This window comes from Coregonus clupeaformis, chromosome 30 (assembly GCF_020615455.1).
Source record: "Coregonus clupeaformis isolate EN_2021a chromosome 30, ASM2061545v1, whole genome shotgun sequence".
Taxonomy (NCBI): Eukaryota; Metazoa; Chordata; class Actinopteri; order Salmoniformes; family Salmonidae; genus Coregonus; species Coregonus clupeaformis.
Genome location: NC_059221.1, coordinates 33,903,210 through 33,920,920, shown reverse-complemented (window position 1 = coordinate 33,920,920; position 17,711 = coordinate 33,903,210). Strand labels below are relative to the sequence as shown.

Sequence of the window (17,711 nt, the reverse complement as noted above, 5' to 3'; positions counted from 1 at the left end):
TTGCAACCGAAGACAGGTGATTTTTACGCGCTAACGCTTCAGCACTCGGCAGTCCTGTTCTGTGAGCTTGTGTGGCCTACCACTTCGCAGCTGAGCCATTGTTGCTCCTAGATGTTTCCACTTCACAATAGCAGCACTTACAGTTGACCGGGGCAGCTCTAGCAGGGCAGAAATTTGACTAACTGACTTGTTGGAAAGGTGGCTTCCCATGATGGTGCCACCTTGAAAGTCACTGAGCTCTTCAGTAAGGCCATTCTATTACCAATGTTTGTCTATGGAGATTGCATGGCTGTGTGCTCGATTTTATACACCTGTCAGCAAGGGGTGTGGCTGAAATAGACGAATCCACTCATTTGAAGGTGTGCCACATACTTTTGTATATACAGTGTATCTATTGATTTTAAGTTGTCTGTCAGCATTTGCCTGTAGTTCTGGCCAGGGTCAATTGGTCAATACACAGGTAGTTTCAATAAACAGACATATAAGCCTACCCTATTCTTAGTGCGTTTCCCAATGATTGTGCTTGGCAAAACGTACATGCACCATTGATCTAACAGCATGCGGGTAAAGGTGTTGGTAAGGTATTGATGGAATGAGGCCAATTAAATGGGAGGACAGCATAACTGGCACGCAGACGGTCTGCTATCAATTGACTTTCATTAATTAGTGCGCAGAACGATTGCGCTGTAATTGCTTTGTTAGTGCAACCACATTGGTCTCCATATTTTCGCGGAAGGCTAGCTCACTACATCTGAAAACCCTCGGGGAGGGTTAAAATATTTAATTAACCTATTTCATGTCAATTGATAGGCTAAGGATAGAAGCTTTCTCTGAATTTCAAACGAAAAGCATACTGTAGTAGACCAAAGCTCAGTCATCTGTACCAATGCGTTTTATTGTATAACAGAGTTGTATATTCATAATAAGCTTTAAGGCAAAAGTAACAGAAAATGCACAACAATTAATCAGTTGTTATACCATGCAAGAATATTCAAGTAGAAAAATAATCAAGAGACCCACTATATTATTTTGCAGGGGTATATCCACTTGTATTTTACATCTGCAACGCATTAGGCCTAAATCATAAAACAAACTACAGGTCAATTTGTCCTATATAACACATTTGTTTTATATAACTCTGAAACTTACACTTAGCCTATTCAATTCAAGGTCAGACAGAAGAGAGCAGATTCCGAGCCTGCGTCCTCAGTTGGATACAGACAGACTGCCTGCAGAGCCAAAAGCTAATCCCGTCGCTTTAGTCTTTATTTCTTCCCCACATGGGCTTCATCTGGAAAATAATACATGTTTGAGCATCTCATTACAAGAATATAGGGCCAGCAACCAACACAGCTGTTCATTAACTTAAAATCCCTTTGAGTGTTACTAATTCTGACAATCAGCGTGCGTAATTACCAACAAGCTTCCCCAAAACATAATATCTAATTTAAACGTTTCGATCATGATGCTTTCTGAGCATGTTTTCTGAATATTCGTCATAAAAGTAGCTTTCCAAAGACACAGTAGGCTACCCGTGATAGAGGGGTCCATATTATATTCATAATAAATCATGATAAATTATAAATTATATAAATATAAACATTTTATTCTTCACATCATAGTAATTCACACACAGCACCCACTTGTCACTCCTGTTCCGTCAAATCCTCGACAGGTGCGGATCTTTTGCCTGGGTGCTGTCTCTTCTCCGCGCGACTCTTGTTCACGTTGTCTAATAGCTCGAGCAACAGGTTGGCCTTACTGCAGCTAGGGTCCAGCAAGTCACAGGGACTGTTGGCGCCCAAATCCGGGCTCGTGTCATCCAAGTAGCGTTTGCCGGGGTGTTGGCGCTTCTCCAACTCCTTGAGGTCCCCTGCGTCTGACTCGTCGTCCACCTCTCGCCTGCCGGGATGCTGGCGCTTGCTGTACATCATGTATCGCTTGCCCGGGTGCTGACGTTTGGAGAGTTCACTTAGAAATGCGGGGTTCTCTGTAATCTGCTCCAGCATTAAGCGCTTGCCTGGATGTTGTCTTCTCTGGAGCTCCACAAAAGAGTCAATTTTGTCTTCGCGTTTTCCCGGGTGCTGTCTTTTCTGGACCTCGCCATAGTCTTCGTCCTCGTCCTCCTCTCGCTTCCCAGGGTGTTGCCTTTTCTCCAGCTCCACCTGGTACCTCTTACCGGGATGCTGCCGCTTCACCAGCCACTCTGGCTGAGAGGTCAATCCCTCTGTAAAAACAAATAATACATTATTAGTTTAGGGACAGCGGAAAATATCAATCTACCGCCAATTGTTATGCCATGCGTACATGTATTTCCAATTGAACACACAACGTTTTAATGGCATTTACTTGTGAAAGTTATGTTATCTAAAATATATATTTTCTATGTAAAACTTTTTTTCTGTGCATATGTTTTCTGTTTTCATTCTTCCACCATTAAACTGTGTGCTTTGGTGCCAGGATAAACTGTGAGAAAATATTGCAGATTGCCCTCTCCAAATTGATTTTCATCCGAACAAATAACAAAATCTATTAATTTATTCACGTTAATCTTGTACAAAACATTAATAAAACATCTTGGAAATGGTGGGTTATTTCTTTATAAATACCATGCAATCGAAATAATGTAGTTTATCTGTCTTTGTGAAACTATACAATGGAAATAATTTTTCTTCGCGCAAAGTTACTATAAAACAGGCATAAAAAGGCATGACTTGAATGTGTGTGTTCAGTGGGCGGCAGGTAGCCTAGCGGTTAGAGCGTGGTTGGGCAAGAAATCGAAAGGTCGGCCGACCTTGTAAAACAACACATTTCACTGCACCATTTGGTGTATGTGACAATAAAACATATTGTGTTCAATTCTTTGCTCTGCAATTCATTGTAAAGCACCACAGCTCTCTTGTCAAACGCAGCCACTTTGCCAAAACATGAAATCGATCCAAAAGCAGCTATTAAGCACCGTTCCCGCCATCCTCAATCTTTTTGAGAATGGACCGGAGCAGTAGTCTCTCCGCTCTCTGTAGGATGATATCGTCTATAGTCTGCCGGTCCCCGGTCTCCTCCCCGGCGGGGATGCCCTGTCCTCGAGCCAACGTCAGGTTGCAGACCGCTAGAGATGCCAGAGTGATCAGGCAGGCGGACTTCATGGTGACTTGGCTATTCATTCGAAAACAAGAGAATATATCATTATTAGTGGACATATACTACTTTCAAAGCATGCAGGCTGCATAATAATTCATTGACTTGGCGCTGCATAACTAATTTTGAGTTTTCTATCTGTTTTACGCACATAATACGTTTCAATATTGGTGCATAAAACTGGAAAATTATTTTTGGAATAGATATTTACAACAACAACAAAAAACAATTGGAGCACGTCCATGTACAAAAAGACGAATTGAAGTGACCCAAACTTACCTTAGATTTGTTTTCTGGCTAGTGTCACTCACAGCACCTCCAATAACCTTAATTTGCAGCAAACCAACACGAAAGGTTGTTCTTTGCCTCTTGCAGCGCTTGGTGACCCGTTGAGGCCAAGTTTAGAGGTATGTGCAGATACAACGCGTCCAGCCATTTATAGTCAGCGGTTACCATCGTCACGCCAACCATGCTGTAGTAATTTCATAGGATTCCTTTCATAGGATTCCAGTGATGTCACAAATTCGTGCGCAATTGGATTAAAGTCAGTTCTAACCTCTAGAGGACGATGTCGGGTTATTCTCTTGGGCGCTAGCTGGGCCGACCACCCGAATCTGAGGGAGTGAAATGGCACTTGATGATGATGACTGCGAGAGAGGATTAATTCATAAATCTTCTAATCATATTTGAGTGTGGTAATTTGGCAGAACACCGATTTAAATTCATTCACTTATTTAGATAGTGTGGCTTTCCTTACTAGTCGTTTGTTAAGATTATAGGCCTACACTAAATATCAATGATGAAAATGTTTGGATTCATTCATAAGCCTACTAGCTACAGCCCCTATATCTGTATTTTCTTTCCAATCATAGACATTCATTTGTGCGTCATTGTTGGAAATGGCGTTGTTGTGCGCCATCTCCATGTCATTATTTTCCTAAATTCTCATCGTATTTAAACCTTTGATAATATAGCTCCTGTGAGTCAATAAGAAGAAAAGCGCATTAAGAATAGATGGCCCAGAAGGCTCTATATCAGCCCCTCGCGGTCACAGGTGTGAGACATGGTGTCTCTCATGCGCCAAGTGAGCCCACCACGAGGGACAGGCCTCAAGCGCGCATTTATTAATGGTCTCGTGGTCCCGCCCGCACCTGATGGAATCATTGAGGAGCGCAAACAATATTATCCTAATTTGCGAAGCGGCTGGACTGGGATCATTATGCACTGTCTGTTCAAACAGCTAACACACAGCTCAGATACCCATACAGTGCCTTCAGAAAGTATTCATACCCCTTGACTTATTCCACATTTTGTTGTGTTACAGCATGTAATCAAAATAGATTAAACTGAGTTTTTCTCAACCATCTACACACAATACCCCATAATGACAAAGTGAAGACATGTTTTTCGAAATATTAGCAAATTTATTGAAAATGAAATACAGAAATATCTCATTTACAAATGTATTCACACCCCTGACTCAATACTGTGAAGAAGCACCTTTGGCAGCGATTACAGCTGTGACTCTTTCTGGGTAAGTCTCATAGAGCTTTCCACACCTGCAATATTTGCCCATTATTCTTTTCAAAATTCTTCAAGCTCTGTCAAATTGGTTGTTGATCATTGCTAGACAACCATTTTCAGGTCTTGCCTTAGATTTTCAAGTAAATTTAAGCTAAAACTGTAACTCGGCTACTCATGAACATTCACTGTCTTCTTGGTAAACAACACCAGAATATATTTGGCCTTGTGTTTTAGGTTATTGTCCTGCTGAAAGGTGAATTCATCTCCCAGTATCTGGTGGAAAGCAGACTGAACCAGGTTTTCCTCTGTGCTTAGCTCCATTCCATTTCTTTTTTATCCTAAAAAACTCTCCAGTCCTTAACAATTACAAGCATATCCATAACATGATGCAGCCCCCGCTATGCTTGAAAATATGGAAAGTGGTACTCAGTATTGTGTTGTATTGGATTTGCCCCAAATATAACACTTTGTATTCAGGACAAAAAGTTAATATACTGTAAATCAGTATATTGCCACTCACTTCTTTCCTGCTGGAATAGTGATATTATCCCCACGGTGTAGGCGACTGTGGGTAGGAGTTTTGGTTTATGTAGTAATCCATATTCTGTTTGACCTTTATCCATGACAGTATCTATAATGTTGAGCAGACATTCAGACACACTCCCTCATGATTCACAGGTCAGACAGACATCCGGTAAATGTCCAGCCAAACTGCTATGTGATAAACTACAACAGGGTGTGTTAGATGAAAATGATCCAGTTAAATGAGCATTCTGTAGCTTTTCTTTCCTTTGAAACTAAATTTAAACCTATCAGGACGCTGTTCGTCCTTGTTCTCTTCTTCCTCTTTTATTTTCCAGGCCCTACTTGCAAAGACACACTGTTGGCCGGATATTAGGGTCGGACAGTATCCAGAGTTTCATATTGTCATACCGTCCTTCTCTCATCTGGGATTTACGGTATTACCGACTTAGTACACAAGAAGGAATTGTCCAACAGGTTTTTAATTGTAAGCTTATTTACTTGATTAGCGTTGCATTTTTGTTGTATTCTGATGAAAATGAAGCTATTTTCTGCCGAATGTTGCACTGATGTATTTTCTGTGAAGGAAAACTATAGTTGCACGTCCCTGATCACCTATTGAAGCAAAAAACACTGTTGACTTTCAATATAAAACGCATCCCCTGTCAATACATACGCCCAAACCTAACGGAAATATAAGCTATGAAGTGCACTTTCAATGCATAGAACAAGATCTTGCTGATTTCTAGCCAAACCTACACACCTTACGTAAGAGATATACTGTAGCTCATCTAGTTAAATCACACCAGGGACATTCTGCAGAATTGAAGTCAGGTCCTTCTGTAAAACATCACTCGGGGCCGGGACCGGGGTCTAACCACCCCCCACTTGATTCAGAGAACAGACATTTAAAGCGGGTGTCCAGACTGGGGGTGATTACTTGCTAAAGTACTCTTCTGTGGAGGGACACGGCTAGAGACACGAGCACAATTAACACCAGAGAATGTTTGACCTGTGAGGCCTCCGCTTCTGCAGTCGTCTCCACACCTCAAACTGTAATCACAGTGTGTAAAGACATAGGCCTACATGCTGCACGGGGACCAATTAATTATGCACCCAGCACAGCAGATGAGAAACCGTGTGTTTGTTGGTTTTTCTAGCCTACGGATGGCCAGTGCTCGCTAACGCTGTAAGACGTTGAAAGTGGAGTTGTGATTTGATTCATTCTGTGCCCATTTGAAGCCTGTGTAAAAGCAGATGAGGGAGAGCTTCTAATGAGTAACATACTGTACATGGAGAGGACGTGTTCTAATAGGATAGAATTAGAATCTAGAAAACTCTGTGTCGCATCTGACCCACCTGTGGAGTAGGATAAGAATATGCACTTGTCTTTTCCTATACTTTGCAGATAACTACTTTGTTGAGGGAAAATGTACTTGTTACGATTGTGATATGTTGTCTCACCTAGCTATCTTAAGATGAATGCATTAATGTAAGTCGCTCTGGATAAGAGCGTCTGCTAAATGACTAAAATGTAGTTATAGCACTCTTTCTGTCTATCAATTCTATGATTCAGATATTTAAATGTATGCATTGAAAAAAATACTCAAGAACTCACTGATAGGGGACACATGTTCCCCTGATGTTACTATAGGTCTAGTCTGCTCTTCCCTCATGTTACGTGCACTTGCTGGGAGTTAAAGTTGTGGGTAGTTCACATTTTAAACAGCCATACCTTTTGGCAGTTGCAGTTTCTTTCATGACACTGTTCTGGAGGCGCTCTGTCCCTAATGGAGTTCCCTTGTGCAATGCTTATAGGCACTAGACTATAATTAAGGCAAGCGCTTCCTTCCTTCACCTCTCGTCAATAAGACCAAATATAAAGGAGGCTGGAGGAGGGTTATTAAAAGTGGGGAATCATAACAATTAGAGAGCAGGTCTATGGTATTTGCTGGTGAAGAGGACATCTTAAATATACCCTTTGCAATGATGCTTGTCTAACTCAACATCCACTGTTTACTTTCCACTGTCCTTGTTATTAATTTTTTTCAGTCGTGAGGAAGTTTATAAAGTTTTGGTTTCCACTTGCAGATCTGATAAGCATTCATCTAGATGAAGTAGGAAGTTGGACACAATCAAGGGAAATAATTGTACTTAATTAATCCTTGAGGCTGCATCCTACAGCCCCCAGACTGCTAACAGCTTCAGTAATGGCTAGAGTTTGTGCTTGTTTTTGAGCGTTTTCTCCCATGGAGAACGAGAAACAGAAATAGAATGGCACCAGTGGTTGTTTGGAATTTTCTCTCAACACTCAGGAGGAGAAGGAGAAGTTTTGCGAAAGTGAACCCAACAGAGCAAGGGAAACACATCAAAAGATAGGTGAGTCAGAAAGAGAGGCGGCAAGTGTCCCCAAAGTTCCCGAAGCCTAACTTGTGGGTGTAAGTGAGAGAACAGTGACGCAGAGGTGGAATCCAAGTAAGAGGGAGAGTGCGAGAGCAAGAGGGAAAGAGAGAGAAAGAGAGAGAAATAGAGGGGAAATAACACAGAAGCCTAACTGAAGCAGTCAGAGGAAAGAAATACTGACCAGACAGCTGCCAGGGACAGAAGGCTACTAGCTGCTGAGAGACAGACAGGATGGAAGCAGACAGATTCAAATAGAAAGTAAAATAAATAAACAAACAAACAAACAGAAGAGCTGGTGTGTGGATGGAGTGACAATGTGACAACCACCTCTAACCTGGCATTGACACTGCCCTGACAGGGGTCACTGTGGCTGGGTGTGAGTGACAGGTACAGGCCCTGGTCATGGAGGTGGCTGGGTGGTTGGGGGACTGGTGATTAGGCAGTATCTGGACACTGAAGTCAGATGGGGTCTGGAAGGCTGGTTGTTCTCTGTTGCTCTTCAGGCTCGGAGTCAAACCCAAGACACCCACTGCATACTAACTATGGACTGATGGGCTAATAGAGGGTAATGGCCATTAACTGTTAAAGCCAAAGGTTGTGAGAAATACCTTATTATATCCCTATTTTGCTTTTATAAGCGGCGAAATGTTGTGTTTTAATTACAGGTTTTGTATTTTACATTGCGATGGGGTTGAACAGATCTTAGAAAAAAGGGTTCCAAAGGGTTCTTCAGCTGTCCCCATAGGAAAACCCTTTTTGGTTCCAGGTAGACCCCTTTTTGGTTCCAGGTAGAACCCTTGATGGAAAGGGTTCTTCATAGAACCCAAAAGGGGTCTACCTGGAAACAAAAGGATTCTACCTGGAACCAAAAAGGGTTCTTCAAAGGGTTCTCATATGGGGAAAGCCGAATAACCCTTTTAGGTTCTAGATAGCACCTTTTCTTCTAAGAGTGTACTCAATCTACTGCCCGTGTTTCATTATTATATAGTTAATAATGCAATATGATTGTTTAATGTAATATCTATGTTTTAAAAGGAAATGCTAATTGGGGGTAGGGTATTAAAGTATAACTCTCTCAGGTGCATGTAGTGCCTCGTGAAGCCTAAGTGAGTTACAATGAGCACATGTTCAGCCTCATTGACTTCCTCTCACTAGTCAATGCAGCCCACAGATCCATCCATCAGCTGCAGGCAGCTCACTCCTGTCTAATGCAATGGGGGCTGGACACACGAGAGACCAGTTCTACCCCACTCCAAGAAATGTTACATGTACCAAAATACATGTAAATGAATTAGTCTTATACACTGAACAAAAATATAAATGCAACATGTAAAGTGTTTCATGAGCTGAAATAAAAGATCCCAGAAATGTTCAATACGTAAAAAATGTTTATTTCTCTCAAATTTTGTGCACAAATTTGTTTACATCCCTGTTAGTGAGCATTTCTACTTTGCCAATATAATCCATCCACCTGAGACGTGTGGCATATCAAGAAGCTGATTAAACAGCATGATCATTACACAGGTGCACCTTGTGCTGGGGACAATAAAAGGCCACTCTAAAATGTGCAGTTTTGTCACACAACACAATGCCACAGATGTCTCAAGTTTTGATGGAGTGTGCAATTGGCATGCTGACTGCAGGAAAGTCCACCAGAGCTGTTGGCAGATAATGTAATGTTCATTCCTTTATCATAAGCCGCCTCCAACGTCGTTTTAGAGATTTGGCAGAACACCAAACCGGCCTCACAACCTCAGACCACGCCAGCCCAGGACCTCCACATCCTGCTTCTTCACCTGCAGGAACGTCTGAGACCAGCCACCCGGACAGCTGATGAAACTGAGGTGTATTTATGTCTGTAATAAAGCCCTTTTGTGGGGAAAAACTCATTCTGATTGGCTGGGCCTGGCTCCCCAGTGGGTGGGCCTATGCCCAGTCATGTGAAATCCATATATTAGGGCCTAATGAATTTATTTCAATTGACTGATTTCCTTATAAGAACTGTAACTCAGTAAAATCGTTGAAATTGTTGCATGTTGCGTTTATATTTTTGTTCAGTATACATTACCTTCTTACACTAGATGGCTCACCTTCATCATGTAGAGAAGCTCTGAGATGATAGATCTCTGAGAGGACCTCATAGGGCTGGGCTTGTCTGTCAAAGGCAGTAACTGGTGTGTCTCTCTCCTGCAGGGCGAGAGGACAGGCGTGCGTCACAAAGTACGGGCTCTGGGACAGGACGCATGGGGAGAACTGTGAGGGAATCAGCGGGGTATCCCTAGGCTGTGCTCCTAAACTTCCTCACTGGAACAAGGTGTTTATTTCACAAAGATGTTTTATCCTGATCTTTAAAAAATCTTAGCCCTATATTTAGGTGCTACTTTGGGGAATTGTGTTTTGTGCCCACATGTTAGGCTCTTCGCCAGGTTGTTGCTGGGAGGCCAAAGTCACTACTCTGACGTCTTTCGCTGTTTTTCTCTCTCCAGTAGAATTCATCTCTTTTAGTAAACTGATGGAGAGAATTGTGTTTGACCAAATACAATGCTATTTTTCAGAGAACAAGTTAACTACTGACTTTCAGCATGCATACAGTGGGGAAAAAAAGTATTTAGTCAGCCACCAATTGTGCAAGTTCTCCCACTTAAAAAGATGGGAGAGGCCTGTAATTTTCATCATAGGTACACGTCAACTATGACAGACAAATTGAGAAAAGAAAATCCAGAAAATCACATTGTAGGATTTTTAATGAATTTATTTGCAAATTATGGTGGAAAATAAGTATTTGGTCAATAACAAAAGTTTCTCAATACTTTGTTATATACCCTTTGTTGGCAATGACACAGGTCAAATGTTTTCTGTAAGTCTTCACAAGGTTTTCACACACTGTTGCTGGTATTTTGGCCCATTCCTCCATGCAGATCTCCTCTAGAGCAGTGATGTTTTGGGGCTGTCGCTGGGCAACACAGACTTTCAACTCCCCTCCAAAGATTTTCTATGGGGTTGAGATCTGGAGACTGGCTAGGCCACTCCAGGACCTTGAAATGCTTCTTACGAAGCCACTCCTTCGTTGCCCGGGCAGTGTGTTTGGGATCATTGTCATGCTGAAAGACCCAGCCACGTTTCATCTTCAATGCCCTTGCTGATGGAAGGAGGTTTTCACTCAAAATCTCACGATACATGGCCCCATTCATTCTTTCCTTTACACGGATCAGTCGTCCTGGTCCCTTTGCAGAAAAACAGCAAACAGATGTTTCCACCCCCATGCTTCACAGTAGGTATGGTGTTCTTTGGATGCAACTCAGCATTCTTTGTCCTCCAAACACGACGAGTTGAGTTTTTACCAAAAAGTTCTATTTTGGTTTCATCTGACCATATGACATTCTCCCAATCCTCTTCTGGATCATCCAAATGCACTCTAGCAAACTTCAGACGGGCCTGGACATGTACTGGCTTGAGCAGGGGGACACGTCTTGCACTGCAGGATTTGAGTCCCTGGCGGCGTAGTGTGTTACTGATGGTAGGCTTTGTTACTTTGGTCCCAGCTCTCTGCAGGTCATTCACTAGGTCCCCCCCGTGTGGTTCTGGGATTTTTGCTCACCGTTCTTGTGATCATTTTGACCCCACGGGGTGAGATCTTGCGTGGAGCCCCAGATCGAGGGAGATTATCAGTGGTCTTGTATGTCTTCCATTTCCTAATAATTGCTCCCACAGTTGATTTCTTCAAACCAAGCTGCTTACCTATTGCAGATTCAGTCTTCCCAGCCTGGTACAGGTCTACAATTTTGTTTCTGGTGTCCTTTGACAGCTCTTTGGTCTTGGCCATAGTGGAGTTTGGAGTGTGACTGTTTGAGGTTGTGGACAGGTGTCTTTTATACTGATAATACGTTCAAACAGGTGCCATTAATACAGGTAACGAGTGGAGGACAGAGGAGCCTCTTAAAGAAGAAGTTACAGGTCTGTGAGAGCCAGAAATCTTGCTTGTTTGTAGGTGACCAAATACTTATTTTCCACCATAATTTGCAAATAAATTCATTAAAAATCCTACAATGTGATTTTCTGGAGAAAAAAAATCTCAATTTGTCTGTCATAGTTGACGTGTACCTATGATGAAAATTACAGGCCTCTCTCATCTTTTTAAGTGGGAGAACTTGCACAATTGGTGGCTGACTAAATACTTTATTCCCCCACTGTATATAGAAGGGCACTCAACTTGTACTGCACTGACTCAGATGACAGATGATTGGTTAAAATAAATAGATAATAAGATGATAGTTGGAGCTGTATTGTTAGATTTCAGTGCAGTCTTTGATGTTATTGATCATAAATTGTTATTGAAGAAACTCACTTGCTATGGCTTTACATCACCTGCCATCTTGTGGTTGGATAGTTATTTATCCAATAGAACCCAAAGTGTGTTCTTCAGTGGAAGCTTCTCTAACATCAGATATGTACAGTGAGGTGTTGCCTTGGGCCGTTACTCTTCTCTATTTTTACAAAGCTAGAATGACTATGTACAGTGGGGAAAAAAAGTATTTAGTCAGCCACCAATTGTGCAAGTTCTCCCACTTAAAAAGATGAGAGAGGCCTGTAATTTTCATCATAGGTACACGTCAACTATGACAGACAAATTGAGAAAAAGAAATCCAGAAAATCACATTGTATGATTTTTAATGAATTTCTTTGCAAATTATGGTGGAAAATAAGTATTTGGTCACCTACAAACAAGCAAGATTTCTGGCTCTCACAGACCTGTAACTTCTTCTTTAAGAGGCTCCTCTGTCCTCCACTCGTTACCTGTATTAATGGCACCTGTTTGAACTTGTTATCAGTATAAAAGACACCTGTCCACAACCTCAAACAGTCACACTCCAAACTCCACTATGGCCAAGACCAAAGAGCTGTCAAAGGACACCAGAAACAAAATTGTAGACCTGCACCAGGCTGGGAAGACTGAATCTGCAATAGGTAAGCAGCTTGGTTTGAAGAAATCAACTGTGGGAGCAATTATTAGGAAATGGAAGACATACAAGACCACTGATAATCTCCCTCGATCTGGGGCTCCACGCAAGATCTCACCCCCGTGGGGTCAAAATGATCACAAGAACGGTGAGCAAAAATCCCAGAACCACACGGGGGACCTAGTGAATGACCTGCAGAGAGCTGGGACCAAAGTAACAAAGCCTACCATCAGTAACACACTACGCCGCCAGGGACTCAAATCCTGCAGTGCCAGAAGTGTTCCCCTGCTTAAGCCAGTACATGTCCAGGCCCGTCTGAAGTTTGCTAGAGTGCATTTGGATGATCCAGAAGAGGATTGGGAGAATGTCATATGGTCAGATGAAACCAAAATAGAACTTTTTGGTAAAAACTCAACTCGTCGTGTTTGGAGGACAAAGAATGCTGAGTTGCATCCAAAGAACACCATACCTACTGTGAAGCATGGGGGTGGAAACATCATGCTTTGGGGCTGTTTTTCTGCAAAGGGACCAGGACGACTGATCCGTGTAAAGGAAAGAATGAATGGGGCCATGTATCGTGAGATTTTGAGTGAAAACCTCCTTCCATCAGCAAGGGCATTGAAGATGAAACGTGGCTGGGTCTTTCAGCATGACAATGATCCCAAATACACCGCCCGGGCAACGAAGGAGTGGCTTCGTAAGAAGCATTTCAAGGTCCTGGAGTGGCCTAGCCAGTCTCCAGATCTCAACCCCATAGAAAATCTTTGGAGGGAGTTGAAAGTCCGTGTTGCCCAGCGACAGCCCCAAAACATCACTGCTCTAGAGGAGATCTGCATGGAGGAATGGGCCAAAATACCAGCAACAGTGTGTGAAAACCTTGTGAAGACTTACAGAAAACGTTTGACCTGTGTCATTGCCAACAAAGGGTATTTTTACAAAGTATTGAGAAACTTTTGTTATTGACCAAATACTTATTTTCCACCATAATTTGCAAATAAATTCATTAAAAATCCTACAATGTGATTTTCTTGATTTTTTTTTTCTCATTTTGTCTGTCATAGTTGACGTGTACCTATGATGAAAATTACAGGCCTCTCTCATCTTTTTAAGTGGGAGAACTTGCACAATTGGTGGCTGACTAAATACTTTTTTTCCCCACTGTATGTGGATGATTCCACACTCTACATGTCAGCACCCAAAGCCAGTGATCTCACTGACATTCTAAATTAGGAGTTACAGTCAGTATCAGAATGGGTGATTAATAATAAACTGGTCTTAAATACATCTACAACTAAAAGCATTGTATTTAGTTCAAAACATTCTGTAAAACCTAAACCTCAACTGGAGTGACCATTGAGCAAGTTGAGGAAGCTAAACTCCTAGGTATAACATTGGATGGTCAATTATCATGATCAAGTCATATTGACAAAGTTGTTGTGAAGATGGGGAGGGGTATGTCTGTTATAAAAATGTTCTGTGTTTTTGACACAAAAGTCAACTGTACTAGTTGCTAAGGCTCTGGTCTCATATTGATTACTGTCCGGTAATATGGTCAAGTGCAGCAAAGAAAGACCTAGCCAAGCTGCAGCTGGCTCAAAACAGAGCAGCACGCCTTGCCCTTAACTGCACATACAGAACTAACATCAACAACATGCATGGCAGTCTTTCCTGGTTGAGGGTTGATGAGAGATTAATTGCTTCTCTTATAGTTTTTATGAGAAATATTACTGTGATGAAAATTCCAGATTGTCTGCATAATGAAATAACATACAGCTCTGACACCCATACATACCCCACAATATATGCCACCAGGGGTCTCTTCACATTCCCCAAGTCCAAAACGAATTCACAGAGCCATGATCGCATGGAACTTTCTTCCAAGCAAAATTACCTTTAGAAAACGGATTAAACAATATCTCATGGAACAGCAGGGACTGTGAGGGGATACAAACACACGCACACAGACACACTAACACACACATTATTTTTTAGTTGTATTGTTTGTATATCGTTGTATTTTAAATTTGTGTGACTGTCCTTGTCTATCAGTGTATCAGTGTTACTTTTTTGTGGACCCCAGGAAGAGTAGCTGCTTCTTCTGCTAAAGCTAATGGGGATCTTTCACCACACCCAAGGGTGCACTGGAATCCCAACACACAGACAGAGAGAGACAAAACAAAGTTAGTATTATTTCTCTTCAGATTGAATCTCTGTCTTAAGCTGTGTGGTGTGACTCTGAAAATCTCATTATCTCTCAATAACCTGAGAGGCGGCTGTGTGTTCCTCCAGACGGAGACCATGATTAGCACTCCGCTACCACATGCTACAGCGCACTCATCATCTCTCTCGTCTTTCTCTCTCTCCTTCCCTCCATCTCTGCCCCCCTCCATCTCTCCCTCCCTCTGTCACAGTCAGGTAATGTCTGAGACCATGTGTAATAGAGGAAGATTGAGCTGATATTTCCCTCTCAACGCCTGAGTCAAATGCAGATGTAAGATTCAGATATTAGATTTTGGTGAATTTCGTGTGGCTGCTTAACTTGCTTGGAGAATAAATTATAAAGTTTTTGGGGTTTTGTACTGAGGTCAGACACAGTGATGTGGAATGTCTAATACTGTACTGTAGGTAGGTATTGGGTAACTGGGTTCTTCTGAGTGCTGGGATTCTAGGAATAAAAGCTTGTCTTGCAGCAACACATGGGTACACACAAAGCCATGACATCAGTCATAGCCATGACCCTGTGACCCTTTGACCTGTCAGTTGTCAAGGAGATTACCTTATCTCAAACAGAGAGGTCCCCCACATAAAAAAATACTACATTTTACTATACAATACTATAGTGCTTACTATAGAATTTATATAATTCTGTAATACACTGTAGTATACTGTAGAATTCTATACTCCACACTGTAGTATCCCTCGATCATGTAGTGCTTACTTTAGAATGATGTAGTATACTGTAGAATACTATACTACACACTGTAGTATCCCTCGGTTGTGTAGTGCAGGGGTGTCAAACTCATTCCACGGAGGGCCTAGTGTGTCACGATCGTCACATAGTGTCTGCGGGTTTTGGTTTTTCCTTTCAATTAAGACCTAGACAACCAGGTGAGGGGAGTTCTTTACTAATTAGTGACCTTAATTTATCATTCAAGTACAAGGGAGGAGCGAAAACCCGCAGAAACTCGGCCCTCCATGGAATGAGTTCGACACCTGTAATGTAGTGCTGACTTTAGAATGTTGTAGTATACTGTAGAATACTATACTCCACACTGTACAGTCATGGTCAAAAGTTTTGAGAATGACACAAGTATTGGTCTTCACAAAGTTTGCTGCTTCAGTGTTTTTAGATATTTTTGTCAGATGTTACTATGGTATACTGAAGTATAATTACAAGCATTCCATAAGTGTCAAAGGCTTTTATTTAAAATTAAATTAAGTTTATACAAAGAGTCAATATTTGCAGTGTTGACCCTTCTTTTTCAAGACCTCTGCAATCCGCCCTGGCATGCTGCCAATTAACTTCTGGGCCACATCCTGACTGATGGCAGCCCATTCTTGCATAATCAATGCTTGGAGTTTGTCAGAATTTGTGGGTTTTTGTTTGTCCACCCGCCTCTTGAGGATTGACCACAAGTTCTCAATGGGATTAAGGTCTGGGGAGTTTCCTGGCCATGGACCCAAAATGTCGATGTTTTGTTCCCCGAGCCACTTAGTTATCACTTTTGCCTTATGGCAAGATGCTCCATCATGCTGGAAAATGCATTGTTCATCACCAAACTGTTCTTGGATGGTTGGGAGAAGTTGCTCTCGGAGGATGTGTTGGTACCATTCTTTATTCATGGCTGTGTTCTTAGGCAAAATTGTGAGTGAGCCCACTCCCTTGGCTGAGAAGCAACCCCACACATGAATGGTCTCAGGATGCTTTACTGTTGGCATGACACAGGACTGATGGTAGCGCTCACCTTGTCTTCTCCGGACAAGCTTTTTTCCGGATGCCCCAAACAATCTGAAAGGGGATTCATCTGAGAAAATGACTTTACCCCAGTCCTCAGCAGTCCAATCCCTGTACCTTTTGCAGAATATCAGTCTGTCCCTGATGTTTTTCCTGGAGAGAAGTGGCTTCCTCGCTGCCCTTCTTGACACCAGGCCATCCTCCAAAAGTCTTTGCCTCACTGTGCGTGCAGATGCACTCACACCTGCCTGCTGCCATTCCTGAGCAAGCTCTGCACTGGTGGTGCTCCGATCCCGCAGCTGAATCAACTTTAGGAGACGGTCCTGGCACTTGCTGGACTTTCTTGGGCGCCCTGAAGCCTTCTTCACAACAATTGAACCTCTCTCCTTGAAGTTCTTGATGATCAGATAAATGGTTGATTTAGGTGCAATCTTACTAGCAGCAATATCCTTGCCTGTGAAGCCCTTTTTGTGCAAAGCAATGATGACGGCACGTGTTTCATTGCAGGTAACCATGGTTAACAGAGGAAGAACAATGATTTCAAGCACCACCCTCCTTTTAAAGCTTCCAGTCTGTTATTCTAACTCAATCAGCATGACAGAGTGATCTCCAGCCTTGTCCTCATCAACACTCTCACCTGTGTTAACGAGATAATCACTGACATGATATCAGCTGGTCCTTTTGTGGCAGGGCTGAAATGCAGTGGACATTTCATTGGGGGATTAAGTTCATTTTCATGGCAAAGAGGGACTTTGCAATTAATTGCAATTCATCTGATCACTCTTCATAACATTCTGGAGTATATGCAAATTTCCATCATAAAAACTGAGGCAGCAGACTTTGTGAAAATTAATATTTGTGTCATTCTCAAAACTTTTGACGACGACTGTAGTATCCCTTGATTGATTGATTGATTTTATTTGACTATTTAAAAACATGATGGTAGCGCTCACCTTGACCACAAATGTGGATACAATGCATTTACAAATTTGACGAGAATTACAACATGATTTCCATTGTGGTCCTAGTTACATAATTTTTTTTTTTACACATTTACAGCTAACCCACGTTAAAAAAAATTCTGTAGTATACTATGTTCTAAATGAGGGATCATCAAGTAGATTCAGCCGAGGGCTGATTTTTTTCTTGAGCGGATGGTCAGGGAGCCGGAAAATTGACTGCCCAAACAAATATAACATTTGACTAAAAAC

The 17,711-nt window shown here is 42.0% G+C and overlaps 1 protein-coding gene across 1 annotated transcript; it reads right to left on the bottom strand.

Moving 5' to 3' along the window:
• Positions 1-896: 896 nt before the first annotated feature.
• On the bottom strand, positions 897-3,548 carry LOC121545383 (pro-thyrotropin-releasing hormone-A). Its single transcript, XM_041855853.1, has 4 exons — positions 3,418-3,548; positions 2,960-3,156; positions 1,644-2,227; positions 897-1,291 (listed from the first exon to the last, which is right to left on the bottom strand). Exons 2-3 carry the CDS (start codon positions 3,144-3,146, stop codon positions 1,647-1,649), a joined length of 768 nt encoding a protein of 255 aa, XP_041711787.1. The 5' UTR covers positions 3,147-3,156; positions 3,418-3,548; the 3' UTR covers positions 897-1,291; positions 1,644-1,646.
• Positions 3,549-17,711: the final 14,163 nt, after the last annotated feature.

What these genes read in the sequence shown, in the direction of transcription:
- LOC121545383 (XM_041855853.1), bottom strand. Translation starts at nt 3,146, where the DNA reads ATGAAGTCCGCCTGCCTGATCACTCTGGCATCTCTAGCGGTCTGCAAC. An exon ending in GATTGAGGATGGCGGGAACG is followed by an intron (nt 2,228 to 2,959) that starts GTGCTTAATAGC and finishes TTGTTTTTACAG; the next exon opens with AGGGATTGACCTCTCAGCCA.